This window comes from Penicillium solitum (genome assembly GCF_028829755.1).
Source record: "Penicillium solitum strain IBT 25940 chromosome Unknown utg000001l_segment0_segment0, whole genome shotgun sequence".
Taxonomy (NCBI): Eukaryota; Fungi; Ascomycota; class Eurotiomycetes; order Eurotiales; family Aspergillaceae; genus Penicillium; species Penicillium solitum.
The window spans coordinates 1481501-1503863 of record NW_027072121.1 but is presented as its reverse complement, the minus strand read 5'-3'; the positions used below and the strand labels follow the sequence as shown (position 1 = coordinate 1503863).

General features: G+C 47.9%; 12 protein-coding genes across 12 annotated transcripts; 8 read left to right on the top strand and 4 right to left on the bottom strand.

The window, feature by feature from the left end:
- Nucleotides 1–354: 354 nt before the first annotated feature.
- On the top strand, nucleotides 355–1936 carry arp6 (actin family protein; the record flags this gene model as incomplete). Its single annotated transcript, XM_040958080.2, has 4 exons — nucleotides 355–859; nucleotides 919–1624; nucleotides 1682–1744; nucleotides 1798–1936. 4 exons carry the CDS (start codon nucleotides 355–357, stop codon nucleotides 1934–1936), a joined length of 1413 nt encoding a protein of 470 aa, XP_040811524.2.
- Nucleotides 1937–2949: 1013 nt separating this feature from the next.
- N7455_000610 (uncharacterized protein) lies at nucleotides 2950–3159 on the bottom strand (the record flags this gene model as incomplete). Its single annotated transcript, XM_065603836.1, has 1 exon — nucleotides 2950–3159. The coding sequence occupies one exon, from the start codon at nucleotides 3157–3159 to the stop codon at nucleotides 2950–2952; it is 210 nt and encodes a 69-aa protein (XP_065462327.1).
- Nucleotides 3160–3491: 332 nt separating this feature from the next.
- Nucleotides 3492–4725, bottom strand: N7455_000609 (3-hydroxyacyl-CoA dehydrogenase family protein; the record flags this gene model as incomplete). The annotated part of the gene is made up of 3 exons (XM_040958118.2): nucleotides 3492–4334; nucleotides 4402–4501; nucleotides 4552–4725. Coding segments are annotated over 3 exons (1005 nt in total), but the record flags the coding sequence as incomplete, so codon positions are not given.
- Nucleotides 4726–5193: 468 nt separating this feature from the next.
- Nucleotides 5194–8832, top strand: tof1 (putative DNA repair protein (Tof1); the record flags this gene model as incomplete). Its single annotated transcript, XM_040958013.2, has 3 exons — nucleotides 5194–5280; nucleotides 5351–7724; nucleotides 7775–8832. 3 exons carry the CDS (start codon nucleotides 5194–5196, stop codon nucleotides 8830–8832), a joined length of 3519 nt encoding a protein of 1172 aa, XP_040811571.2.
- Nucleotides 8833–9089: 257 nt separating this feature from the next.
- N7455_000607 (uncharacterized protein) lies at nucleotides 9090–10145 on the top strand (the record flags this gene model as incomplete). Its single annotated transcript, XM_040958101.2, has 1 exon — nucleotides 9090–10145. One exon carries the CDS (start codon nucleotides 9090–9092, stop codon nucleotides 10143–10145), a length of 1056 nt encoding a protein of 351 aa, XP_040811574.2.
- Nucleotides 10146–10392: 247 nt separating this feature from the next.
- Nucleotides 10393–11337, top strand: N7455_000606 (PhzF family phenazine biosynthesis protein; the record flags this gene model as incomplete). Its single annotated transcript, XM_040958024.2, has 1 exon — nucleotides 10393–11337. The coding sequence occupies one exon, from the start codon at nucleotides 10393–10395 to the stop codon at nucleotides 11335–11337; it is 945 nt and encodes a 314-aa protein (XP_040811556.2).
- Nucleotides 11338–11948: 611 nt separating this feature from the next.
- Nucleotides 11949–12833, top strand: N7455_000605 (uncharacterized protein; the record flags this gene model as incomplete). Its single annotated transcript, XM_065603835.1, has 1 exon — nucleotides 11949–12833. The coding sequence occupies one exon, from the start codon at nucleotides 11949–11951 to the stop codon at nucleotides 12831–12833; it is 885 nt and encodes a 294-aa protein (XP_065462326.1).
- A 42-nt stretch (nucleotides 12834–12875) lies between these two features.
- N7455_000604 (SRPBCC family protein) lies at nucleotides 12876–13361 on the bottom strand (the record flags this gene model as incomplete). The annotated part of the gene is made up of 1 exon (XM_040958049.2): nucleotides 12876–13361. The coding sequence occupies one exon, from the start codon at nucleotides 13359–13361 to the stop codon at nucleotides 12876–12878; it is 486 nt and encodes a 161-aa protein (XP_040811572.2).
- Nucleotides 13362–15218: 1857 nt separating this feature from the next.
- N7455_000603 (inositol oxygenase) lies at nucleotides 15219–16203 on the top strand (the record flags this gene model as incomplete). The annotated part of the gene is made up of 2 exons (XM_040958088.2): nucleotides 15219–16079; nucleotides 16147–16203. 2 exons carry the CDS (start codon nucleotides 15219–15221, stop codon nucleotides 16201–16203), a joined length of 918 nt encoding a protein of 305 aa, XP_040811566.1.
- Nucleotides 16204–17188: 985 nt separating this feature from the next.
- N7455_000602 (sucrase/ferredoxin-like domain-containing protein) lies at nucleotides 17189–18107 on the bottom strand (the record flags this gene model as incomplete). The annotated part of the gene is made up of 2 exons (XM_040958007.2): nucleotides 17189–17764; nucleotides 17820–18107. The coding sequence occupies 2 exons, from the start codon at nucleotides 18105–18107 to the stop codon at nucleotides 17189–17191; spliced, it is 864 nt and encodes a 287-aa protein (XP_040811518.2).
- Nucleotides 18108–19286: 1179 nt separating this feature from the next.
- N7455_000601 (uncharacterized protein) lies at nucleotides 19287–19777 on the top strand (the record flags this gene model as incomplete). Its single annotated transcript, XM_040957976.2, has 2 exons — nucleotides 19287–19381; nucleotides 19459–19777. The coding sequence occupies 2 exons, from the start codon at nucleotides 19287–19289 to the stop codon at nucleotides 19775–19777; spliced, it is 414 nt and encodes a 137-aa protein (XP_040811435.2).
- Nucleotides 19778–20521: 744 nt separating this feature from the next.
- On the top strand, nucleotides 20522–21802 carry N7455_000600 (uncharacterized protein; the record flags this gene model as incomplete). The annotated part of the gene is made up of 1 exon (XM_040958066.2): nucleotides 20522–21802. One exon carries the CDS (start codon nucleotides 20522–20524, stop codon nucleotides 21800–21802), a length of 1281 nt encoding a protein of 426 aa, XP_040811515.2.
- Between the last annotated feature and the right edge of the window lie 561 nt (nucleotides 21803–22363).

Here is a 22363-nt window from a genome sequence, read left to right as displayed (position 1 = left end):
TGTCGTGCAATGCTTCGGAAATACATTTGACCGACCCGTTTCAGCGCTGATAGTTCATAGTTGATAGTTGATAACATAGATCTCACCTCCTAGCTTCGAGACCAGTGTACCTATGTAATACATATAGATAGGAAATTTATCTGATAAAGACCCGCTTAACCCTTACTTGCCGCGGGGTGGACAATTGTGAAAATGTTTCTTGCCCTGTAGACCTTAGCGGCGTGTCTTAGCGGCGTCCAGCCCGAATACCGTATTACATAAGCATGAATTCTCGATATCAAACAAGACAAACACCTTCATCATTGCATCCCAGCTTGACGAGCTTAAAGCTTTTGTTCATCATTGCCAGCCATAATGGGAACAGCAAAGGCTCGTGCTCCTCCAAGGACGCCCGCAACACCCACACAGCCTGTGGAGACGTCGCGGTATCTTCCCGACAAGACTTTTATTATCGATAATGGCGCGTACATGATCAAAGCCGGCTACGCTTCTGATGCCCCGGCCTCCGACGAAAGCGTTTCCGCCTGCTCATCGATACCCAATGCTCTCGTCAAAACCCGCGATAACAAGATCGTTATCGGCGCACAGCTAGCGACGGTCAACGACTGGAATGAGGCTATGTTCCGGCGTCCGGTGGAGAAGGGATATGTTGTGAACTGGGAAGCCGAGAGAGAGATTTGGGACCAGTCTTTCTTTGATGGGAAGCCGACGGCTCGGAATCGGAATTATCACATCGCGGACCCGGAAGCCACTACCCTTGTCCTTACTGAGGCGCCGAATGCCTTGCCCATTTTACAACGCCACGCTGATGAGATGGTTATGGAGGAATGGGGATTTGGGGCATATGCGAGATGTTTGGGTACGGTAGTCCGATTATTTGGTGCCGCATATGATCCTGTACTGACCAGAATTCTATAGGTCCAACCCTCAACGCATGGAACGAAATCCATTCTCTCTTCGGCGATCCTCTCTCCAATACATCCGGCGCATCTATCTTGCCGGCAGATTGCTTACTGGTCGTCGATTCTGGCTATTCGCACACCACAGTGACTCCGGTTTACAAAGGCCATGCTCTTCAACGCGGAATCCGAAGACTCGATCTTGGAGGCAAACACCTGACAAACTACCTGAAGGAGATTGTGTCAATGAGACAATACAACATGGTGGATGAATCATATATTATGAACGAAGTAAAAGAAGCGGTCTGCTATGTTAGCAATGACTTTGCTGGTGATTTGGAACAAGCATGGAAAAGTGGCCGAAAGCGCCAGAGTGGCCCCGAGGAGGGAATTGTGTTGGACTATGTGCTTCCAGACCCGAACGCAAACAAGAAGGGCTTCATTCGACCGCATGATCCTCTTCTTCACGCCAAAAAGAAGAAAGGAGCGGTCTCCGGGCTCAGCGCAGAGGTGTTATCGGAGGATGTACTAGTGCTGGGTAATGAGCGCTTTGCTGTCCCCGAGCTTCTATTCACCCCCGGAGATATCGGTATGAAGTCAGCCGGTATACCCGATATGATCCTTCAAAGTTTGTCGGTTCTGCCTACTGGCCTGCACTCTGCCTTTTTGGCGAATGTTCTCGTTGTCGGAGGAAATGCTTTGATTCCTGGATTCATGGAAAGACTGTGGGTACTCGAAAGTCAATTGGCCGAAGTTTCTACTAACAAACTATCTTTTTACAGGGAAACCGAATTGCGACAGATTGCCTCTGCTGAATGTGTCGTGAGAGTACGCCGGGCTAAGGAGTGAGTAGTCATTCATCTAGTTATCCTGATTCTGAAAGTACTGACATTAGTAGCCCTGTTCACTCAACATGGCTAGGAGGTACTCGCCTTGCTGAAAACAGAGAGGAACTCAGCAAGGTATCCATCACTCGCCAAGAATATCAAGAATACGGGTCAGGATGGGCTGTTCGACGATTTGCTGGCCTTGTATGAGGTCCAAGTCGCTTGAACAGTCTTTGTAGGATTAAGTACGGGAATTTTTAACGATGGCCGAAATCGACAGCATTTATAGCATTTAGTGATACCCTAGTTTTTAGTGTCAATGGTCAATGTACAAAACTTTTGGAAGGAATACATAAATTTAGTTCAAGGCTAGAACACCGTGGTCTTCGCATTACGATGTGATTATCCGCTCTAATGTTGGAATAAGCTGCGTTTTTACCTGTTCGGGAAATCCCCAGATCCATGGATCTACGCCTGTTCCCTGTTCACCTCCATGTTAGGGCTCTTACCTTGAGCACTCTGAATACATCTCCATGACTGCTTTGCCAGTCATCAGAATAAGGTAGACTCCCAAGAAAAGTTGATATTGCCGAAGACCACTTGATATACTGACTACAGGACAGCAACCCCTAGAATGTAGCCGTCATCTTATAATTAACCATGGGCTGTTCAGGAACAAGAAAGAAAATAGTGTTTGCTCATCCATGGCTAAGTGTCCTATCCATATATAGCCTGAAAGATGAGGAGCACGCTGCACTTCTATATAAGAGGACGTCTTTCAGGCCCGGACTCTTACAACTGGCTATGCACCTTGTCCCCCTTTGATGGGCCCAGTAACAACCCCAAAAGTTGCTACCCAAGCCACAACAAAATGACCAAGAGCCGTTCGTCCATCCGGCAACTCCTAGACTACTTGGAGCGAGTATTCGTATCCAAGAAAGTGACCGAAGAAGTGGGCCAGTCAGTAAAGCACAAAGCTAACCGAAACCCAATTAAAAGCAATACGTTAACCCTTCACAGGTGCACAGGGTGCTTCCAAAAGGTCCCAACGAGCAAATTATTAACCGCTCCCTGTGAACACCAATTCTGCTCCTCATGTCTCCGACGAATGTCCTCAACAGCCTTGAACAGCCCGGAGATGTTCCCTGCAAAATGTTGTTTCCAAGAAATCCCCGCAAAAGCACTCATGGAGGTGATGAGCTCTCGAAACAAAAAGCGCTATATCATTCGGTGGGAGGAGAATAGTATCCCCGCTCTAGAGCGCTTGTATTGTCCTCGGGCGAGATGTGGCCGATGGATCCCCCCAAGGAGCTCGGAGGCACGGTTAGGATATTGTGTTTGTCCTCATTGCCGGGCAAAGGTTTGCCCCAAGTGTGGGGACCTTTTCCACCTCGGCTGGTCGTGTAGCCATGACTCTGAGACGAAGGCGACATTGGAACTGGCAAAGGAGAATAATTGGCAGAGATGCTCCAATTGCCTATATTTGGTGGAGAAGATCGATGGATGTAACCACATCATTTGTAGGTGTGGGCATCAGTTTTGGTACGTTCATGCGTGCAGGTCCTAGGCAAAATATTAACGCTAATCGGAAAATAAGTTACCTCTGTGGTCAACGCGGCCGATGCGAATGTCCCCCACGTGGTATCGAGGATGAAGACTTGGATACAGATGGGGATCTTGATATTAATACAGTGGTCGCTGCAATGGAGCAAGCAGAATCGGCAGGTGAACCTTGTTGGTTGGAGGGTCAGGCTTAGAGAATGGATGAGGGCAGGTAATCAATATTTATTTTCAGCAAATTGCGATCTAGATTAATATGATGCAGGAAGGGTATTTTGATCGAAATGCTTTTTCTCCATCTCGGACACGCACAGCACCTAATAGTCGTAGAAACCCTTGCCGCTCTTCTTGCCAAGCCAACCTGCATCCACCATACGACGCAGGAGACCAGCAGGTCTGTACTTGCTGTCACCAGTCTCCTGGTGAAGAACGTTCATGATTGCAAGGCATGTGTCGAGGCCAATGAAATCAGCCAAAACGAGGGGGCCCATGGGCACGTTGGTGCCAGTCTTCATAATGTTGTCGATATCCTCACGGCCACCAACGCCGGTCTCCAGACAAATCACGGCCTCGTTGATGTAAGGCATCAAGATACGGTTGGCAAGGAAGCCAGGCGTATCGGCCGACACAGAGGCCACCTTACCCATTCGCTGGACAAAGGCAATGGCAGTATCCATGGTCTCCTGGGATGTTTGGAGTCCCCGGATAATCTCTACACCCTTCTGGATGGGAACAGGGTTCATGAAGTGCGTTGAGATGACCCGGGAGGAAGCCTGAAGGTCGGTAGGATCCGCGTTAGTGGCAGCGGCAATCTTGGTGATGGAGATAGAGGAGGTGTTTGTTGCGAGAATGGCATGCTTCGGGGCTATCTGGGCCAAGCTGGCAAATATCTTTGTCTTCAGATCAGGAATCTCAGGCACAGCCTCAATTACGAAGTCGACTGCGGAGAGACCCTCCAGCGTCAAACTGGTAGAAATAAGCCCACGAGCTTCATCAGCCGCCTCCCGAGTAAGGCGCTGCTTTGCTACATCCTTTTCGAGAAGTTTATCTATTATCCAATGCCATGTCAGATAATTCCAGGCGATTGCAGTAAACCAAATTGGAGCTCAGCGTACCGGCAAACTTGAGGCCTTTATCCAGAGAGGCCTGCGAAGTATCGACAAGAGTTACCGGGACCTTTGCCTTCTGTGCAGCGACGAGGGCAATTCCCAAGCCCTTAAAATTTGTTAGACCTGCATCGTGGTTGTATATTTCGTGTTACACACCATTTGGCCCGCACCGATAACGCCCAGTGACTTGACCTCGGCTGCGCGGACTGCAGAGGTTGAGCAGAAGTTCCGGGCCACCGTAGGGCCTCTGCGAAGGGAAACAAAGCGAATAGTAGAGGTAATCATGGCTGCAGCGGTTTCTCGAGCTATGGGGAAAATTAACAGAAGGAGTGAAGGAGGTAAGTGAGAGGAAGCAAATCGGTATACTGCTATGACTTCACGTGCTTTCGGACGTCATTGTCTGGTACTCGACAGTGGCCATTGGAGCATATATCCCACCGCCTTGTACTTTTCCATTGAAAATACTTTGCCCACATGTAATATTATAGAAAGATGGCTATAAAATAGAGCCGAGGATATAATTCTCGAGTAGAAATAATGGGGCTCTCTGCTATCCATATAATTCAGAAGATGGGCCGAAAGAGACACATTGAAACCAAAGCTCAAGTATCTATACATCTGAGTATTTTGCCAGATATTGTGATTGTGGCCGTTGATTTCCGGCGTAAGAGCATCGGTTATCTTCGGCACTTTGGCGGCATCCAGTTTCTCCGAACCGCCGAAGCCGAACACGCGTCGACGCGTTCCCATTCAACTCGATTCGGGAAGCAAATTAATGGGGTATCAAACTAGCCCACAATGGATGAAGAGGTTGTTCCTCTAGGACACGACGTGCAAGTCGTGGACCCAGACGTGCGTAACTATGTTTACGGCCTGGTTACTGCTGTGAGTTCACCTTCCACTTTCTCCTTTGCCTGGCTCTTGGGTCAATTCACTGATACGGTTGGTTATCTAGCTCGGAGGATTCAATGGGGAAAATGCCGACCAATACGTGCTCGGAGATGATGCTCTGGCATGTCTACGCGACATTAAACGTTGGTTGAAATTGTACGATGAAAAGAATAACCGGATGGACGTTGCGCGGTGCCTTGGAGAGGCCAACTTGATCAATGGTGATCTGCTTCCGATCCTCTCGCTCTGGTGGGCTAGTGGACAGAATAGCAAGCATATGACCAGAATTGCACTGGCGTGCTTGGAACTTCTTGTTCCCTTAACATGGCCTGTGGAGTTTCATAGCCAGATGACAGTCAACCACCACCGTCATACCCCCTACATCCAACAGACACAGGTGCAATACAAGCGAGGTATCCTCAGATCTGGGGGATTGAATCTCCTTCGCGCAGTTATTCGAATTTCCCTTCCAAGCATGGCGACCCCTCGATCCGAACGTTCAACCCGAGACGAAGGAATCCTCAAGCTCATGTTGTACTTGCTGCGAAACATTGCGATCATATCCCCCAATACCCGACTTGCGGCAGAAGGTGACGAGGAGGAGACATCCAGATCGGCGACAATCAACGCCTTCCATGAGCAAGATGCATTCGCACTTCTCCTGACCATGTGCTCTAATGTCGGCGAAGACTTCAACCTTCAAGACATTCCTCTGATGGAGACACTTTTCCATATTGTCAAGGGTGTCAACGTTGAGAAGTTGTTCATGGACGATGAGCAGAGAACGGCCAAGCGAACTGATGAACTCAGCGATCTACTAAAAAAGGAATCCTTGGTACGGAGGGAATACGCAAAGAATGCGCCTACACGCCATGGAAGATTCGGTACAATGATCTGGGTCAAGCGAGACGATGCGAAGGTGTCTACTGTCTCTGGACAAGGTGTCTTGCGCGACGACCAGACCACACTACAAAAGATGGACGAGAGCAAAAAGTGGAATAAGCCTCGGCCTCGTCGCAGACAAGATGATGTGATCCAGAACAACAACTTCAATATGCCAGCTCACCTTAATTCCGAGGCAACTAAGAACCTAAGGACTTTCGTGGAGGAGTTCCTGGATTCTGGGTTCAACCCTCTATTCACCCATGTGCGGAAAGCAATTGAGCGTGAAGCCGAGCGTGTGGTACCACTCAACCATCGCCAGTTCTTCTACACAGTCGGTTGGTTCCTGGAAGCAGAGCGCGTACGACGGGCTCGACAGCTTCGCCATCGCACGGCTCAGAATGGAGGAAGAACCAAAGATATCGAACCCGATAGTTATGGTCTGGTCGCTGGCGTCCTGAACCAAGAGATGTTCATTTCTTTGAATCGGGCTATGCAAAGTAGCCTGGACAACAAGGAATGGGAAGACCTCAATGCTCAGATGCGTTGTTTCACCCAGATTCTATTGACTGTCCAGGAAATGGCAGTGTCGCCGCTCGAAGAAGATCAGGAAATCGCGGAGAACATCCAAAACCGAATTTTCTATGAAGAAACAACCCATGACCGGATTCTTGCTATTGTGCGCGGGTACAAAGACCAAGGCTTTGGCTATTTAGATGCCTGCACGGAATTGGCACATGTGTTCCTGCGAATGCTGGAACGGTATTCCAAAGACAATGCCGACATGCAAATCCGCTCTCGGCGAAAGGCTAAGAAAAGGCAAAAGAAGGCTGCTCAAGTCGCCGAGCAAGAGGGAGAAGATGATGACGAGGAGCGTGACTCTGAAGATGAAGACATGGAGGAAGCTGCCCAAGCCATCAAGGAACGCAACTTTGACTTTAAGCGATTCGCGGCCAAGTTCTGCAACCAAAACTGCGTGGATACCTTTATTGCGTTCACAGGATTCTACCGAGAGCTTAACTCTGAGCAGCTCAAACGCGCCCATCGCTATTTCTACCGGATTGCATTCAAGCAGGAGATGACTGTCTTGCTGTTTCGTGTGGACATTATCAGCCTTTTCTATCGTATGATCAAAGGCCCGGGCTCCATGGACTCAAGCAAGTCTGTATTCAAGGAATGGGAAGAATTGGTCCGGCAAATAATCCGACGACTGGTCAAGAAGATTGATCAGCGCCCCGCCTTGATCACTGAACTGTTATTCAGTAAGATCAGCTCAACTGTCTACTACCTTGAATATGGGCACGAGAAGCAAACTATTTCCTCCTATAAGCGTCCCCCCCCGGACCTTGTGATTACATCGACGGATGCAACCGCAAAGGAAGCGAAACTACACATTGTGATTGGAGCTCTTGTTCTCGATGGTAGAGCAGATCTGGTAACATGGATTAAGGATGTATTGAGCTCCGCAGCCTCCGAAAGAGAGGATTGGGAAACCCAAGAAGAAGCCCGTCGCGCCGATAACCCCGAGACTATCAGCGTTCCCAATCCAATGATTAGTATGTTCCCCCAATACCCTGTTTCTCGATTGACACTAACAAAGAAACAGCCGTCAAAGGCAAAAACGAGTTCGTTCAGAATGCCATGTTCTCGAACGCAAAGCTACGTCTGCTTATGAATGTCGTCGGATTCGAGCGACTTGGCGTTGAAGATGTGCATGGTGCCTCTTGGGTCGTTCCGGCCTCCCTCAACCCCGATGACTTGCGTGAAATAATTTCTCAAATCTTGAAATCCCTTCAAAACCCACTCTCCGGAGATCCAAATGATGATCCTCGCAAGTACATCCAACCGAAGAACAGAGGAATAGGTCGTGGCAACATGAACCAAAGCACACTTGATGTCAACTTCGGATCCGAGTCCGAAGGCGAGGACATTCCCGATGGTCCTTTATTCCCGGCGAATCCGCGGTCAAAGTCCAGTGCGCTGGATGACCTTAAGAAGAAGCGGAAGAAGAAGCAGAAGGCCACTACTGAAAGGGAGCCACTGGACGATGAAATCATAGAAGCGCGGCGTGATGCGCGTCTATCAAACGCACTTTCTCGCCAAGCGAAGATCAAGAGTGATCTGTTCATCCATGCCAGCGACGAAGAAAGCGACGAAGAAGCCGATAAAGAGTTCTTCCGGCTTGAAGAAGAGCGGCGAGTCAAACAGGCCAAAGAAATCAAGAAGGCCATGCTCACTGCCACTGTCGAACCCCCAAGCAAAAGCAAAGGGAAGAAGTCTGCCGCTCGCAAGCGAACTAGCGATACCGGCACATCTGCGGCTGCAAAATCGAAGCGACAACGTCGCGATTCTGGTTCTGCTGCTAGCGGCGCTGAGAGTGATGCTGACGGCGATATTCTAATGGCGGAACTTGACGCTCAGTCGTCTCACTCCCAGCAGGAGATCTCTACTAGCCACGGCGCTGGAGAGGACGAAGACACTCCCCTCACATCGGGTGAGGATGATCTAGCCTTTGATGATGATTTCGCCTTTACTCGTGATCCCCCGAGCAAGCCCCAGGCTACGGAGTCTGAGGCTGTAGACGATGACGAGGAAGATGTGCCTGTGGCTTCAGCCCGGAGACGTATGCGCGGTGGATTTGTGATTGAGAGTGACTCTGAATAGTGGTTTCACTTCAATATTGGTGATATGTTTCGATTATGATGACCTGATGAGGCGTTTGGCATTGAGATGGGAACGGAATTGTAAAGCATCGGATACCTAAACTCAATGAGAACAATTTTACGACCTAATATTTCCTATCTGCCCTGTCACCGAGACAGCCAAGGTCCGTGCTTGATGAAGCATACAAAATACGAGCTTCCCCACACTTGACCTCTGCTCCGTCGCAGGGAACCCATCTTTTCGTACCAACTTTCAAGATGGCCGATAACAAGACTCTCACAGCAGCGTGCCATTGCCAAAGCATCCATTTCACCATAACAATTCCCGCAGTCGCCCTCCCCCTCAAAGTCCACATATGCCATTGCAGCGTCTGTCGCTACACCCATGGCACACCATGTATTTTCCACGCCCCGCTACCAGCAGACGTAATACCACAGTTCGTCGTTCCATCCAGCATAGACAACCTGACACCCTACAACCACGCCGAGTCCCAGGGAACGCGGCATTTCTGTAGTACCTGCGGCTGCCACATCGGGGATAAGTCACACGATGACGGGGGCTGGGTGATATCCACGGCTATCTTCACTGAGCCAAACCAGGGTCTATGGGAGATGCGCTCACATGCTTTTACGAACTCCTCGCTTGATGGGGGGCTTTCCGCGATATTCTCGCATATTGGTGGTCGCCAGCTTGATGTTTTTAACCCCGAGACGTCACTGGACGTTAGCAATTCCGGAGACAGCATCCGAACAGATGCAGTTGAAAACGAGGATGAAGAATTGCGCGCTGAATGTCACTGCGGTGGCGTTTCGTTCTCTATCGCCCGTCCTAGAAAGGAATTCCTGGCTAGTCCTGCGAGCGAGGGATGGGTTTTGTCAAGGGACACGAGCAAGTGGCTTGCGCTTCTTGATCTCTGTGATGATTGTCGTCTGGTCGATGGCTCGAATGTCATAGCTTGGATGTTCGTTCCGGTTGATCATATATCTCCTTCTCCACTGGGAGATTCGATTATCGGGTCGTCGAAAAGTTACAAGTCTAGTGAAGAGGTACTACGGACATTCTGTGGGACATGTGGTGCGACGGTGTTTTATAGCTGTACCGACCGGCCGGGGATAGTTGATGTGGCGGTTGGCATTTTACGTGCACCGGAGGGGGTGATGGTTGAGAATTGGGCATTGTGGAGGGGGAGGATTAGTTCTGGGGATGATGGATTGAAGTATGATCCTGGCTTTAGTAGAGCGTTGATTGAGGGACTGAAGGTATGGGGGAATAGGAGGGGTATGCCGGAGGATTTTGTTCTCCCACGAGTGTAGAGGTTCATTGTATGTCCACTATGCAAAGGTCATAATCCGAATCCACTCGGTATCCAGTCGTTTAAATAATCCAATTATTCTAGAGGCATGAGACTATTCCAAATGTAGTGTGAAGTTTGATGGTGAGTCAAAGCGAAAAGTGGAGGGGCAGCTTACCAGATTGTGCAACTATAAAAGCCATCCGACATCCCCATTGATATCCGCGACATATCAATGTTCTAATATCCCAATATCCCAATATTCCAACATGACTCACCTCAAATTCGTCACTCTCGATGTCTTCACATCAACACCCTACTCTGGCAACCCGCTAGCAGTAGTCTTCCTCCCAGAAGATGACTCAATCGCTCTAACACAGAGCCAGAAGCAAACCATCGCACGGGAATTCAATCTATCGGAGACTATCTTCGTCCACCCAGTACGCGAGAAAAGCAAGCGCACCATCGACATCTTTACCACACGCCGCGAACTCCCCTTCGCAGGTCATCCCACCATTGGCGCAGCCTCCTGGTTCCTGAGCCTCTCAGCTGACCCCGCGGATGGCGATGGCGTCACCACACTCACAACCAAGTCCGGCAACATCCCCATCTCCGTCCAGAATCGCGAGACTAAATACGTCGCTGCGAATATTGCGCACAATACGCATATCCACGCTGGGCGGTTTAGTTTGAAGGAGTTGGTTAGGCTGCACCCGACGCTGGCACCGTTCTTTACGCGGCCGGATGTTACTTTCCCGCTCTTTTCCATTGTCAATGGAATGAGTCAGGTGTTTGTTGAGCTTCCTTCGCTTGAGGCGCTAGCTGCTGTGACGCCTGCGACCGGCGGTGAGCTGGTTTCTGGTGAGTATCTTGATGAAGGGTGGAGGACTGGGATCTGTGTGTACTTCTTTGTTCGGGATGTTGAGGATAGTGTTTCGAAGAAGAAGGTCATTCGGTCCAGGATGATCGTGGGAACTTTGGAAGATCCCGCTACTGGCAGTGCGGCTAGTGGGTTGGCGGCGTACTTGACGCTTACGGAGGGCAAGGCTGGTCAAAATTATCAGTACCATGTTGTGCAGGGTGTTGAGATGGGACGCCGGAGTGATATTGGTGTTGGGGTTACGTTGGATGGCGACAAGAAGATTGAACAAGTTGTGCTGACGGGCACTGCTGTTAGCGTGTCTGAGGGCAAGGTGCTGGTTCCTAATGTTTGAATAAAATAATCGTACCTAGGTAAAGCGTTTAATGAGTCATAATGCAATATTCCCCTTTGTTCTCACCAGTATGTACGGAGTACCTAGGTAGTGTATGTAGTGTGCTGCGCCACAGGCTCTGTGTAACCATTTCCTCTTTGAGTCCCCGCGAGGCTGAAAGCTGACTGTGACGTGCTCTCAGGAGTCATATTAGGCCCCAGACTAAATTTGACGGAATTTATAATTCTACATGGTTAGCCATGTCTGAATGATTTAGTTATCTGTATTGTATTCTGAAATTTGCAAGTAAATGGCGAAATCATCTTCAGAACCTGACTTGGAACCTAAACTCCACCGGTATACACGACGCCGAGAATTACATCTCACACCGAAAGGGGTCCGACAAGCAAGATCAAAGGCAAATCATATACAGGAGACACATCTCATAGAGCCCCGGGAGCATGAAGAGTCTCCCCTTTTCAAGAGGTATGAACTTTTACTATTATAACTTCTACTCCTAACATTGGAAGTTTAGATTCTTCTCCCTTCCACAAGAAATAAGAAATAACATTTACGGCAAACTTTTCGTCCAGCCATGCAAATTTGATCTATATCACTCAGACCCATGCAAAATGCCTCTGCTCCGAATAAGGCCAGGCCCAGATCCAGATCCCTGGAACAGAGAAGGCCCTCAATGTGCAAACTGCCATAGCTACGTCTGGAAGCAGCCGCAAGTCCCGATATTCCAGTCCCCAGCACGGAGCCAATGGGCACAACCCCATAAAAACGCCTATCTCTGTGATAATTGCTACTGGGACCTGAACGGAAACGTGGAGGGGATTCCGTGCATGAGGTTTCTACCATGCCTATGTGGAAGGCGTGACAATTTAGCCATTCTGCTCGCCAGCAAGCGGTTCTGGAACGACGCTGCACCGGTCTTCTGGTCGGAAAACTGGTTTGCCTTTGAGGACCCCTCTCTCCTAACGGGATTCTTGACTGCCATTCGTCCACAAGTGAGATCGTGGCTAAGGCGGATATCGTTTCTGCCTATTCATGCTTACAACAACGATGAGTACCCTAGTACATTTCCGCGGTGTCGGGATCCGATTTGGAATGGATGGGATGATATGAAGAGCTGCTGGAATTTATTGAGACTGTGTGAGGGACTGATAGAGCTGGAGCTTGATGTTCTGTCTTTGACGCGCAAGGAATGGGCTCAGGCCATTCGACTAATCCGTGTCAAGAAACGAGTTGTCTTTTTCTGTCATTTGGACTTAGATGACATTACGTCTGTGTCTGGATATTCAAGGAATTTAGTATGGGAGACGCATGCTATGAGGAAACGATTCGACTCGCCCACGACTGCTTTGCTGATTTCTAGTATGACTGGCGAAAGGGCTATCAGAAGGAAAGCTTTGATAACTCATTACTCCGAGAATACGCTACATGAAAGATGTGGTGATTATGGGGTGGAGTTTACCGAAAAGATGATCGAGGGCCGAATGTGGAATTCATGATGTCGTGGGTCAAGCACGGCGTTTTCACGCCACTTATCTACTTCAAAGTTTCTTCTCCTCAACCAATTGCCTCAACACCTTGATTGTCCCCTCAACCGCCATCTGGCTCATCTTCTTTTCCTTCTCGAGCAGCGCCGCCAACTTCACCTCCGAAACACCGGGGTGTCTCCACTCGAAGATATACGTCATGTATAGCTCCCCACCAGCTCCTTGACTGATCACATTACTGATTTTGCTTCCGCCCGGCTGCTCAAAGTCTACGCGGGTAGGCTTGAAAGTTGTGACGGTCTCTTGAACTATTTTCTGTGTTTCGCGGAAGAGGACTTCGCGAACGGTGACGGGGTTTCCGGTCGATGGGTCGACGGATTCACTGACGACCTTGGTGGATTGGATCGCTCCTGGAACGAATGTCTCTGCGGAGCGGATCTTGAGGAGGAGGCCGTTCCATATTTGTTCGGGAGTTACAACGGGTGTTGCGCCTGGTGGGTTGATCGGGGCGGTGAATGCGATGTTGTTGGTTGAGGACATTTTGAGAGGATGTGAGGGGAAATTGTCTCAATGATTTATGTTAATGCTATGAGGAATTTTGGTTGAGAATTTCGTCCGAGCTTGAGGCTCTTTTATAGATTGCTGTGAAGGCAATGACAACATCGACATCCATGGATGTGGAAAGGTGGATTGTAAGCTCGGCGTTACCAGGGGCCGGATTTATAACTAACATATATGCCTTAGATGTAAGGCCGCAATTCGCCGAATCGGAAAAAGCAGGGTTTTCGTAGACCAGAAATGATAAAGCAAAGATTTTTTTGGATATCCATGGAAAGAACGAGAATTTGAAAAAGCGCAGTACATAGAAAATAAGGGAATTCTGTTTGAGCATGCTGCTTATATTCTAGGGCAACCTATAGTTAGTTATATTATTCTTCTGGAACGGCCTGAACATTAAATTCAAAAAAGCAAAACATCTCTGATCCTCAAGCACATAGAGCAATATTTTGTGCATATCACTTCGTTTGCATGACGCGCCGAGATGGTGGACAAGATTGATATTTCGATCATCGTGCCGGGGTTCTTTTTTTTTTGTCTCATATAGTTAAACGCCCAATGAATGACCTCGCAGCCATGACGAATATGGAAGCTAAAGAAACAATTTTGTCTGGAGCGTGTCTTCCGTCTCTTTTGTTAGGTGGGTGGCTAGGTATTGGGATATTATCACACCTGGAATTAGCAAAAATTCGAACCTGCCTATGAGAAGCCCGTAGCAGCCGAGTAAGAACGCATGAGATCCACCAAACTAAGAAACGGTATTATGCAAGAAAGAGTCATTCTGTTGGGTACCGAGAGATGAAGCATGAATTCTCAGACAAACCACTCGCTGATAATTCCGAAGTTGTGTTTGACCTCGGGAGCAAGATGACTCCATAATATACGTCCGTCCATGGATGTTTCGGAAAATGGAGGCCGGGAGATAAGGTTGTTTTAGTGTGGGGCATCCCGCATTTGGTCCATGGGTCCTATCTTTAATTCACCTATCATCAGCCCTGAATTGAAAAGATATATATTAACAGTAATATAGCATTGGAATTCCCCGATTCCGGACTTGGTGAACGATGTGCTTAGCAAAGTCCCGCGCATCAGACGCCTAGGTATCCCGGAAACCACTACTTTCAGGGTCTGATCTAGCCGACCCAGAGGATAACAAGCTGTTTGCACTTCTCTAGAAGATCGAGGTCTTTGACGAGAGACAGAATTTCTATAATTGACGATATTAAATGGTAAAAGCTATCTCATGGCAATAAACAAGAGTGAAACCGGCGTCGTAGTTGTTGATTTTCCGGCGTGATTACAACATTAGATATTTTTAAAATGCTCGTCAAGTAGACCCAACAAGTTCCGATGAACTGCTATCTGACAATAATCTGCAAGTCCTTGTTCTCACTAGATGCAACACATCCAGAACTGTGTGGGAAATGAGCATTATAGTATCAACCGATTGTGTTTTGAGCCTTGAAAGCGACTGGCAGATTCCATTTCTTGGACATCTAGAACCTAAGAGGCTACGCCCGGTGTACGAATTTAGCCAACACGGAATCCGCTTTCCACATTAAACCGCTGGTCAACGATATACTATGATCATCATATATCGACAGAGATAATGACATAGGAAGCGGAAGCCAAGAACCGATCAATAACCAGGGCTCGATTTGAAACGACTTTCTCACCACGGAAATACGATCCGGGAATGGCTCAATAAATCTCTGAACTGAGACTATAAGTTTCTCGCCATGGACCCTTTGATAAAGCAATAGAACGAAAGATCAAATTTCCACAGATTTTGAAAACAAAACAAGACCACAAGACCAGAAGAGTCACCAGTCCGCAAATATGGCCGTCGCAGTCCAATCCGCCCCAATCAGCCTTGAGGCAATGTCTGACAACATTGATGCCGTCAATGTCTACAAGACGGACATTCAGCAAGACAAGGGCCTTTACGATGAATCTGAGTTCGACAAGTCCAAAGACAAAGCCGGATTTCGTCAGTTTGACGATGCTTGTGACCAAGTCAAGAACTTCTACGCCCAGCAACACACCCTTCAGACGGTGGCATACAACCTGAAAGCACGCAACGATTTCAAAAACAAGACTCGTGCACACATGACTGTCTGGGAGGCGATGGAAAAGCTGAACACGTTCATCGACGAATGTGATCCCGATACCTCCGAGTCCCAGATGACCCATCTCTTGCAATCCGCCGAAGCAATCCGCAAAGAAGGAAAGCCTCGCTGGATGCAGCTGGTTGGCCTTATCCACGATCTCGGCAAACTCCTCTTTTTCTTCGGTGCCAAGGGACAGTGGGATGTTGTTGGTGATACCTTCGCGGTTGGGTGTGCTTTCGACGATAGGATTATCTTCGGTAACAAGTCCTTCAAGAACAACGAGGACTACAACAGCGAGATTTACAGCACCAAGTTTGGAATCTATTCTCCTGGCTGTGGATTGGACAACGTTATGCTTTGCTGGGGCCACGATGAGTACCTCTACCACATTGTCAAAGACCAGTCTACAATTCCCGAGGAGGGTCTGGCAATGATTCGGTACCACTCGTTCTACCCGTGGCACCGGGAGGGAGCGTACCAAGAGTTGATGAATGAACATGATCATAAGATGCTGGAAGCTGTTAGGGCTTTCAACCCTTACGATCTGTACAGCAAGAGTGACGAACTCCCTGACCCAGAGAAGTTGAAGGTAAGCTCACCCCTTCGGTATTTTGATTCTACTGCGAACGTATGCTAACATGAACATTAATGGACAGCCTTACTACATGGAGCTCATTGATGAGTACTTCCCCACAAAGGTTGTCAGATGGTAGTTGAACTTTCGTGCGGCCTGTCTGTGAAGTCTGTGCAAAGGATCTGCTACGGAATGCTGTTTGAAAGAAGTTCACTATTATTTATAACCCGTTCCGTCTATCGCTTGAAATAGAATAGTCTTTCGTTTCTTCTGTTTTGAGATATGATTTACTAAGTGATTTTTATTCCGAGCCCACTAGACTTGTGGTGGTTGGTATCACTAGCTTCATGGGTAGAAATGATACTTCATTACAAAGAATAGGCAGCCGAGATGGTTTCTAAGGTTGAGTCAAAGGTTATACAAGTCGATTTCACAAATTAAGCCGTTTCCCGCCTTTTTCCGGATCTACCTACTAATGGTGGCTGAGAAGGGGAAGAACGATATATCTTAACAAAAGAACATCTAAAGAGACTTCTAAAAGACATCTAAAAAGGCTACCTTGGGTGCGCCAATTTCCACCTAGTCTAATCTCGGAGAATCCAACAGCTAGGTTGGCGGATTCTTTTGAGACAGACTTGCGTATGTCATGGGGTGGAATAATTCTAGACACGGCTTGCACTAAAGAGCATCCTGGAACTCTCAGGAACTTGTGGCGCATTGATGAGTTACTAGTTAGGAAGTATATACAGACATGGAAGGAGTCAGGGCTTTTGCATTCTTAAGATTGATTTATGTTTGAGTACAACATAGTTGATATGGATCGTGTGCCCTTTTGCACGAGCTTGTGGTTCATTAGTTACATTACATGTAGTATGTTGGTCAAAAATCCGTTCTCACCAGCTCTTGCTTTCTACTCCCTAATCCGTCGCCATATCTTAGTTCGCCGGGGCAATGTTGGTAATACACGCCCTAATAGCGAGGGTGTCAGATTTCGGTCTGTCAGCGGGCAGTTCGTAGGTGGGGTAAGGTATGGACGAAAAGTCCTGGTCAGCGGGCTGCTATTGCTTCTTCTGGAAGGAAACTTCAATCAATGAAGACTAAACTCCAGCACTTTGGTTTAGACACTACCAGCTTGCCAGCCCCTTAACTCTATCAAATCCTCCTCTAAGCTGCGAATCCGGATGCACGACCTTCCCTTCCAGGATTGTGTACTTCACAATCCCCTCACAATGCTCCGGTTTGACCCTAGCTAACCAGATCATCTGCTCTTCTTTCTTCCGATAAACCAGCACATTTGCAGAGAACTTATGTCCTCCAACGTGCGAGACGAAATAAATCCCCACACCACCAGGGCGCTCATCATCCATATCTCGGTAAAGATCATGTCCGCGCAGATGTCGCTCCATCTCCTTTTTGATTAATGGTGCTGTAATCCCACAGCGCGCATCACGCCGCTTATGCGAGCATAGCAGGACTACGTAGTCATGTGGACATGGTCGGGAACTCAATCGTGGACTGCTGATGGACTGGGTTGGGGTACCCGCTGCCACGTCAATGAACGTCTCGACCACGTGCTGGACATCCGAGTAAGAGACGTCATCCACCAAGGTAAATGATGGTAGTAGGAGAACTGTTGTCTTAGAGGTATCAGGCACCTCTCCACCCGGTGGGGTAAGGTTCGACGCGGAGATCATGAGGCGCTTTTTGCACGCAATTAGTATATTTCCAAGGTTTTGCCAGATCAAATAAACAAACCCCGTGCTTGGACTTTGCGTCGGATTTGAACGCCTTCATTAAACTCCCGTTCTCTTGTTCGACCTTCTGAATCCAATCTGTTTGGCCTGTGGCAACGAGTATGTGCGCGTGGAACTCTTTGATGAATCCGTACATTGGAAGAGTGGTGTCAATCTTGACGTTTTGTGGACATTTTACGGTGCAGTCATTGCAGTCGGTGCGGCAGTCGTCTCCGTCGACTTTCGGATCGACTTCGGGAAAGATGTATTTCGGGCGTCTGCCAGTGATCGCCAGTAGTGAGCGAAACATGGTGTGTACACTCAAGCCTTCATTGATGAAGTAGGGTATGAGTTGAAAATCATGAGAACGTGTCCGTGTTGTGACAAAATAGTTATTATGTTGGGGATATGGCAGAGTTCGCAAAGAAATAGAGCTGCCTTCCCATGAAAAGAGAGAGGGAGGACAGAATGGAAGAGAAAGGAGCTTAGCTATCTACGGCAAGGCTCCTTTCTCACCTCAAGACATCAATTGAGGGCCCGACATTATTTTGAGACATCCCAATCAGGCAGTGACGGGACGGGGTTCGGATTTAAGATCCAATTTCGGATTTAAAATCTCCATTGGGTAAATATACCGAAATACCCCCCGAGCCCTTTATTTTCTCCGCTCCGAGGCCGCCATTGCTTTGTTTATCTGCGCAGGGCTAACGGTGTGGATACAGATGGGTTGTAGGCGTTTTGCGGCTGCGGATGATCTGCAACTTGAAGGGATCTCGGAGCGGGATCGGGAGAGGTAATGGTGGAGATATGCTTCGTCCATGATGTTTTCACAGGCCAGGTCGCACTTGGTGGTACCTATATTCCTAGATAGGTAGCTGATATAATGAGTAGATCACTATAAGATACCTTGTGCAAAGGCGAGAGAGATATAGTAGATCAACCGAGACAGCAAACTGCAGCTGATTTTAGACAAGGTTAAAGAGAAACATTCGAGATTTGTGGTGGCTTGCATACATGGTACAACGTAATGGATAGGAGTACAAGGCTCAAAATCATCGGAGACATTGGATGACCTCTCTTCCCTTTGATTTAGTAAATATCTTGTCCCGTGCCATTGTTGAGATCTCAACTACGATATTCATATTAAACTCAATCTATATCGCACAGCCGCAGATTCACTTTCCGCGTGACACAAACTGTTCAAGATCGGGTTGAAAAAGCTTAATGCACAATAAGGGATTGTGTTATCAGAATCTATAATCTTCCCAAAAGAAACCCCGAGCTCGATAGGATTTTGCTCGGCCGAGCCAGTAATCCTCGGATATATCGGGCTTTCCCCGTTTTGGTAACCTCGCAGTACGATGCGACAAGGTGTAGATATAAATATCACTCTGTTAGAATATTGAGAGCCAACAAAACCAGAAACTCTTTCTTCAGAAACTACCATTCACCAACGCTATATAACCCTCAATTTTTACGTACAAACATAATGACCGAATTCAAGACCGACGACTCCAAGGCCCCGTCCTACACCTCTGTCGACCATGTCGAGTTACACAATACCGAGAAACAACAGCAAAAGCTGTGAGTCTCTAGAAACCCACACCCCACAACTCTATTTCTTGTTAGAACGTGGCAACTGCTAACTAAAATCCAATTAGGACAAGCCCCAAACCAGATTGCTTAACCCACGGGCCCAGCCAAGTCCCGCTTCTCGATCATGAATTGCAGAAACCGCAGGCGAAAGACATCATACAAACACTGGCAGCTGCATTGAATGATATTGCGGATGAGAAGAAGTGCACCAAGTGCACGGTGGAGAATATTTCGACTCTACTTACAGGTCATGTCCGGGATCTCAGAGCCGCCAAGCGGAGTGGGGAGTGGTCTAAAGAAGACAAAAAGGCTCTCAAGGTGGAGATTAAAGGTCTTCTCAAGCCAGTCAAGAAGGATGTGAAGAGCTTATGGAAGGCGAATTAATGACTGTATTCTTTGCTTTCGGATTAAGGTGACATCTGCGCAAGTGTACACTAGAAAGTGTTCTATAATGTAATCTCATTTTTGGCGCTTTTATTTACAATGATCGTGAGATAGAGAGAGAGGAGCCAATCAAATTTTTATTCCTGAGAATAACCTTGAAATGTTTCTAGTCAATGGTATTGTGATAACATATAATTCGGCGACAATAACCCTCGAAGCCACTAAGTATGGCTTTGCCGTAAAACAGTCGAGCAACTACGCAGCTCGAACCATCTCACTATCACGGGAAATGTCTAGTCTACTGGCGTCAGCATAAGCAGTTAGGTAAGATATCATCGTCAGAAAACATATAGATTTGCCAAGATAGGCAGCCCTTAACACTGGTGACAACATGACCATAATAGGCAGCTGATATACGAGAAATGAAGGCCACGTCGTAGGCTTAAACATTTCTGACAGACAAAAATATGGATTTGATTGGACGCTCAGAGTAACCTTTTGAGCGAGGTTACCTAGGGCTGAAGTGATAACCCCGAGATACGACCGAATAGGGTTAATCTTCGGGATTTTCCTAATGGGGTTCACATCTCGGGAGGCTCAATGATGAAGTGACAACATCCGAGGGACGACTAAATGGGGAAATAACCCGATCAATGAAGCTCATGTATAAAGAGGAGTTCAAGATGAAGTCAAGCTTTTCATTTGTGTTTTCATCTCTGATCAATTTCACTGTGAAAGATCGACATGGGCGACAAGACAGAGGAGTTTGCTCTTTCTCCAGAATCCATCCCTCAAGAAAAGCCCATGGGCCCATCTCCACCTCCTAATGGTGGTACACTAGCATGGCTCAATGTGTTTGGCAGCTTTATTCTGTACTTCAACACATGGGGCATCCTGAACACCTTTGGCGCCTACCAAACCTACTATGAGTCCGGCGCTCTCTTCCACTCCAACTCATCCGACATCTCCTGGGTGGGCTCAATTGCCGCATTCATGCTGCTGTTTGTCGGAGTGTTTGTAGGTCCCATCTATGACCGCGGCTACCTCCGAACACTCCTCATTGTGGGATCTCTCATGGTTGTTTTCGGGCACATGATGTTGAGTCTGTGCTCCGAATTCTGGCAGGTCGTGCTGGCGCAAGGATTTGTCGTCGGAATTGGAACGGGATGCCTATTCGTTCCATGTGTCGCTATTATCCCTCAATACTTCACGACTAAGATGGGTGCTGCAATGGGCGCAGCTGCTTCGGGGTCCGCACTCGGAGGTGTCATCTACCCCATCGTTCTATATCGACTCATCAATCAAATAGGCTTCCCCTGGGCAGTCCGCGTTATCGGATTCATCGCGCTGGGAACACTGCTCGTCCCAATTAGCATCATGCGTTTGCGCGTGCAACCACCCAAGGTGCGCGCCATGATCGATCCCACCGCGTTCAAGGACCCAGCTTATCTGGCTTTCGTGTTCACCTCGCTCATTGCATACATGGGATTATTCGTTATCTTGTTCTATTTGTCCTTCTTTGCTGAGGCAACTCACATCACGGATAGCAGTCTGGCCTTCTACATGGTGCCCATCTTCAACGCAGCTTCGGTCTTTGGTCGTACAATTCCAAACAAACTCGCCGACCGTTTCGGCCCTTTTAACCTTCTCGTTCCCGCTGCGCTATCCTCGGGCATGTTGATGTTCTGCATGATGGCAGTTCATTCAAAGGCAGCAGTCATCGTTATGGCGATTCTGTCCGGCTTTATGAGTGGTGCGCTGATCGGACTGCCGCCTATGTGCCTGGCCCTTCTGACGGCGGACAAGTCAAAGCTAGGCACCCGTCTTGGAATGGGGTACGCAATCATCGCACTAGGAGTGTTGGCTAGTGGACCCAGCAGTGGTGCAATTCTCAGGAATGGTGGTGCATCACTCGATTGGCACAGTTTGTGGGTGTTCGGTGGCCTTCCGACTTGCCTGTCGGGACTAGGGTATGCGGCGATTAGGATCTTCAAGTATGGGCCAAAGCTGAATATCAAGGCGTGAGAACTGGCTTTACCAAAAGCATGAAGCCAGGTTAATGGCAATTAAAATGAAATCGCTTTGCTAGAATTTGAAACACATGCTATACAGGCTCGACCATAGAATTTATGCTTATGGTTTGAATTAACCGAGTTTTTAGTCTAATCAATGTCCTACAGAGTGAGTCTAAACCAATTCACTTTTACTTTATATCAAGTTGTTCTAAACAAAGCTTAGCCATCCCAATGCGTGCAACGGGCCGGGAGGTTTTAGACTATGCTGTGTAAGTATAGGCAAAATAGCAGATAGAAAGCCAATGCTAAAAGTGAAGGTTTTGTGCTGACTGATGCTAATCAAACTAGAAATCATGCACTTGAAGGGGTGAAATAAAAGCCTCATGTATGGATCAGGCATGATATCGATTTATGGAATTCCCTCTCATTCCATAGCCAATGAATGATGTGATTATTGTTCCTTACTTCTGCCTATATCTATTAGCTCGGGGTATAGGGTCAATGTCAGATACAGCATAGGGTCGAATATTTGGAGGGCTTGAAAAGAATATCGACTCAATATCATATAACA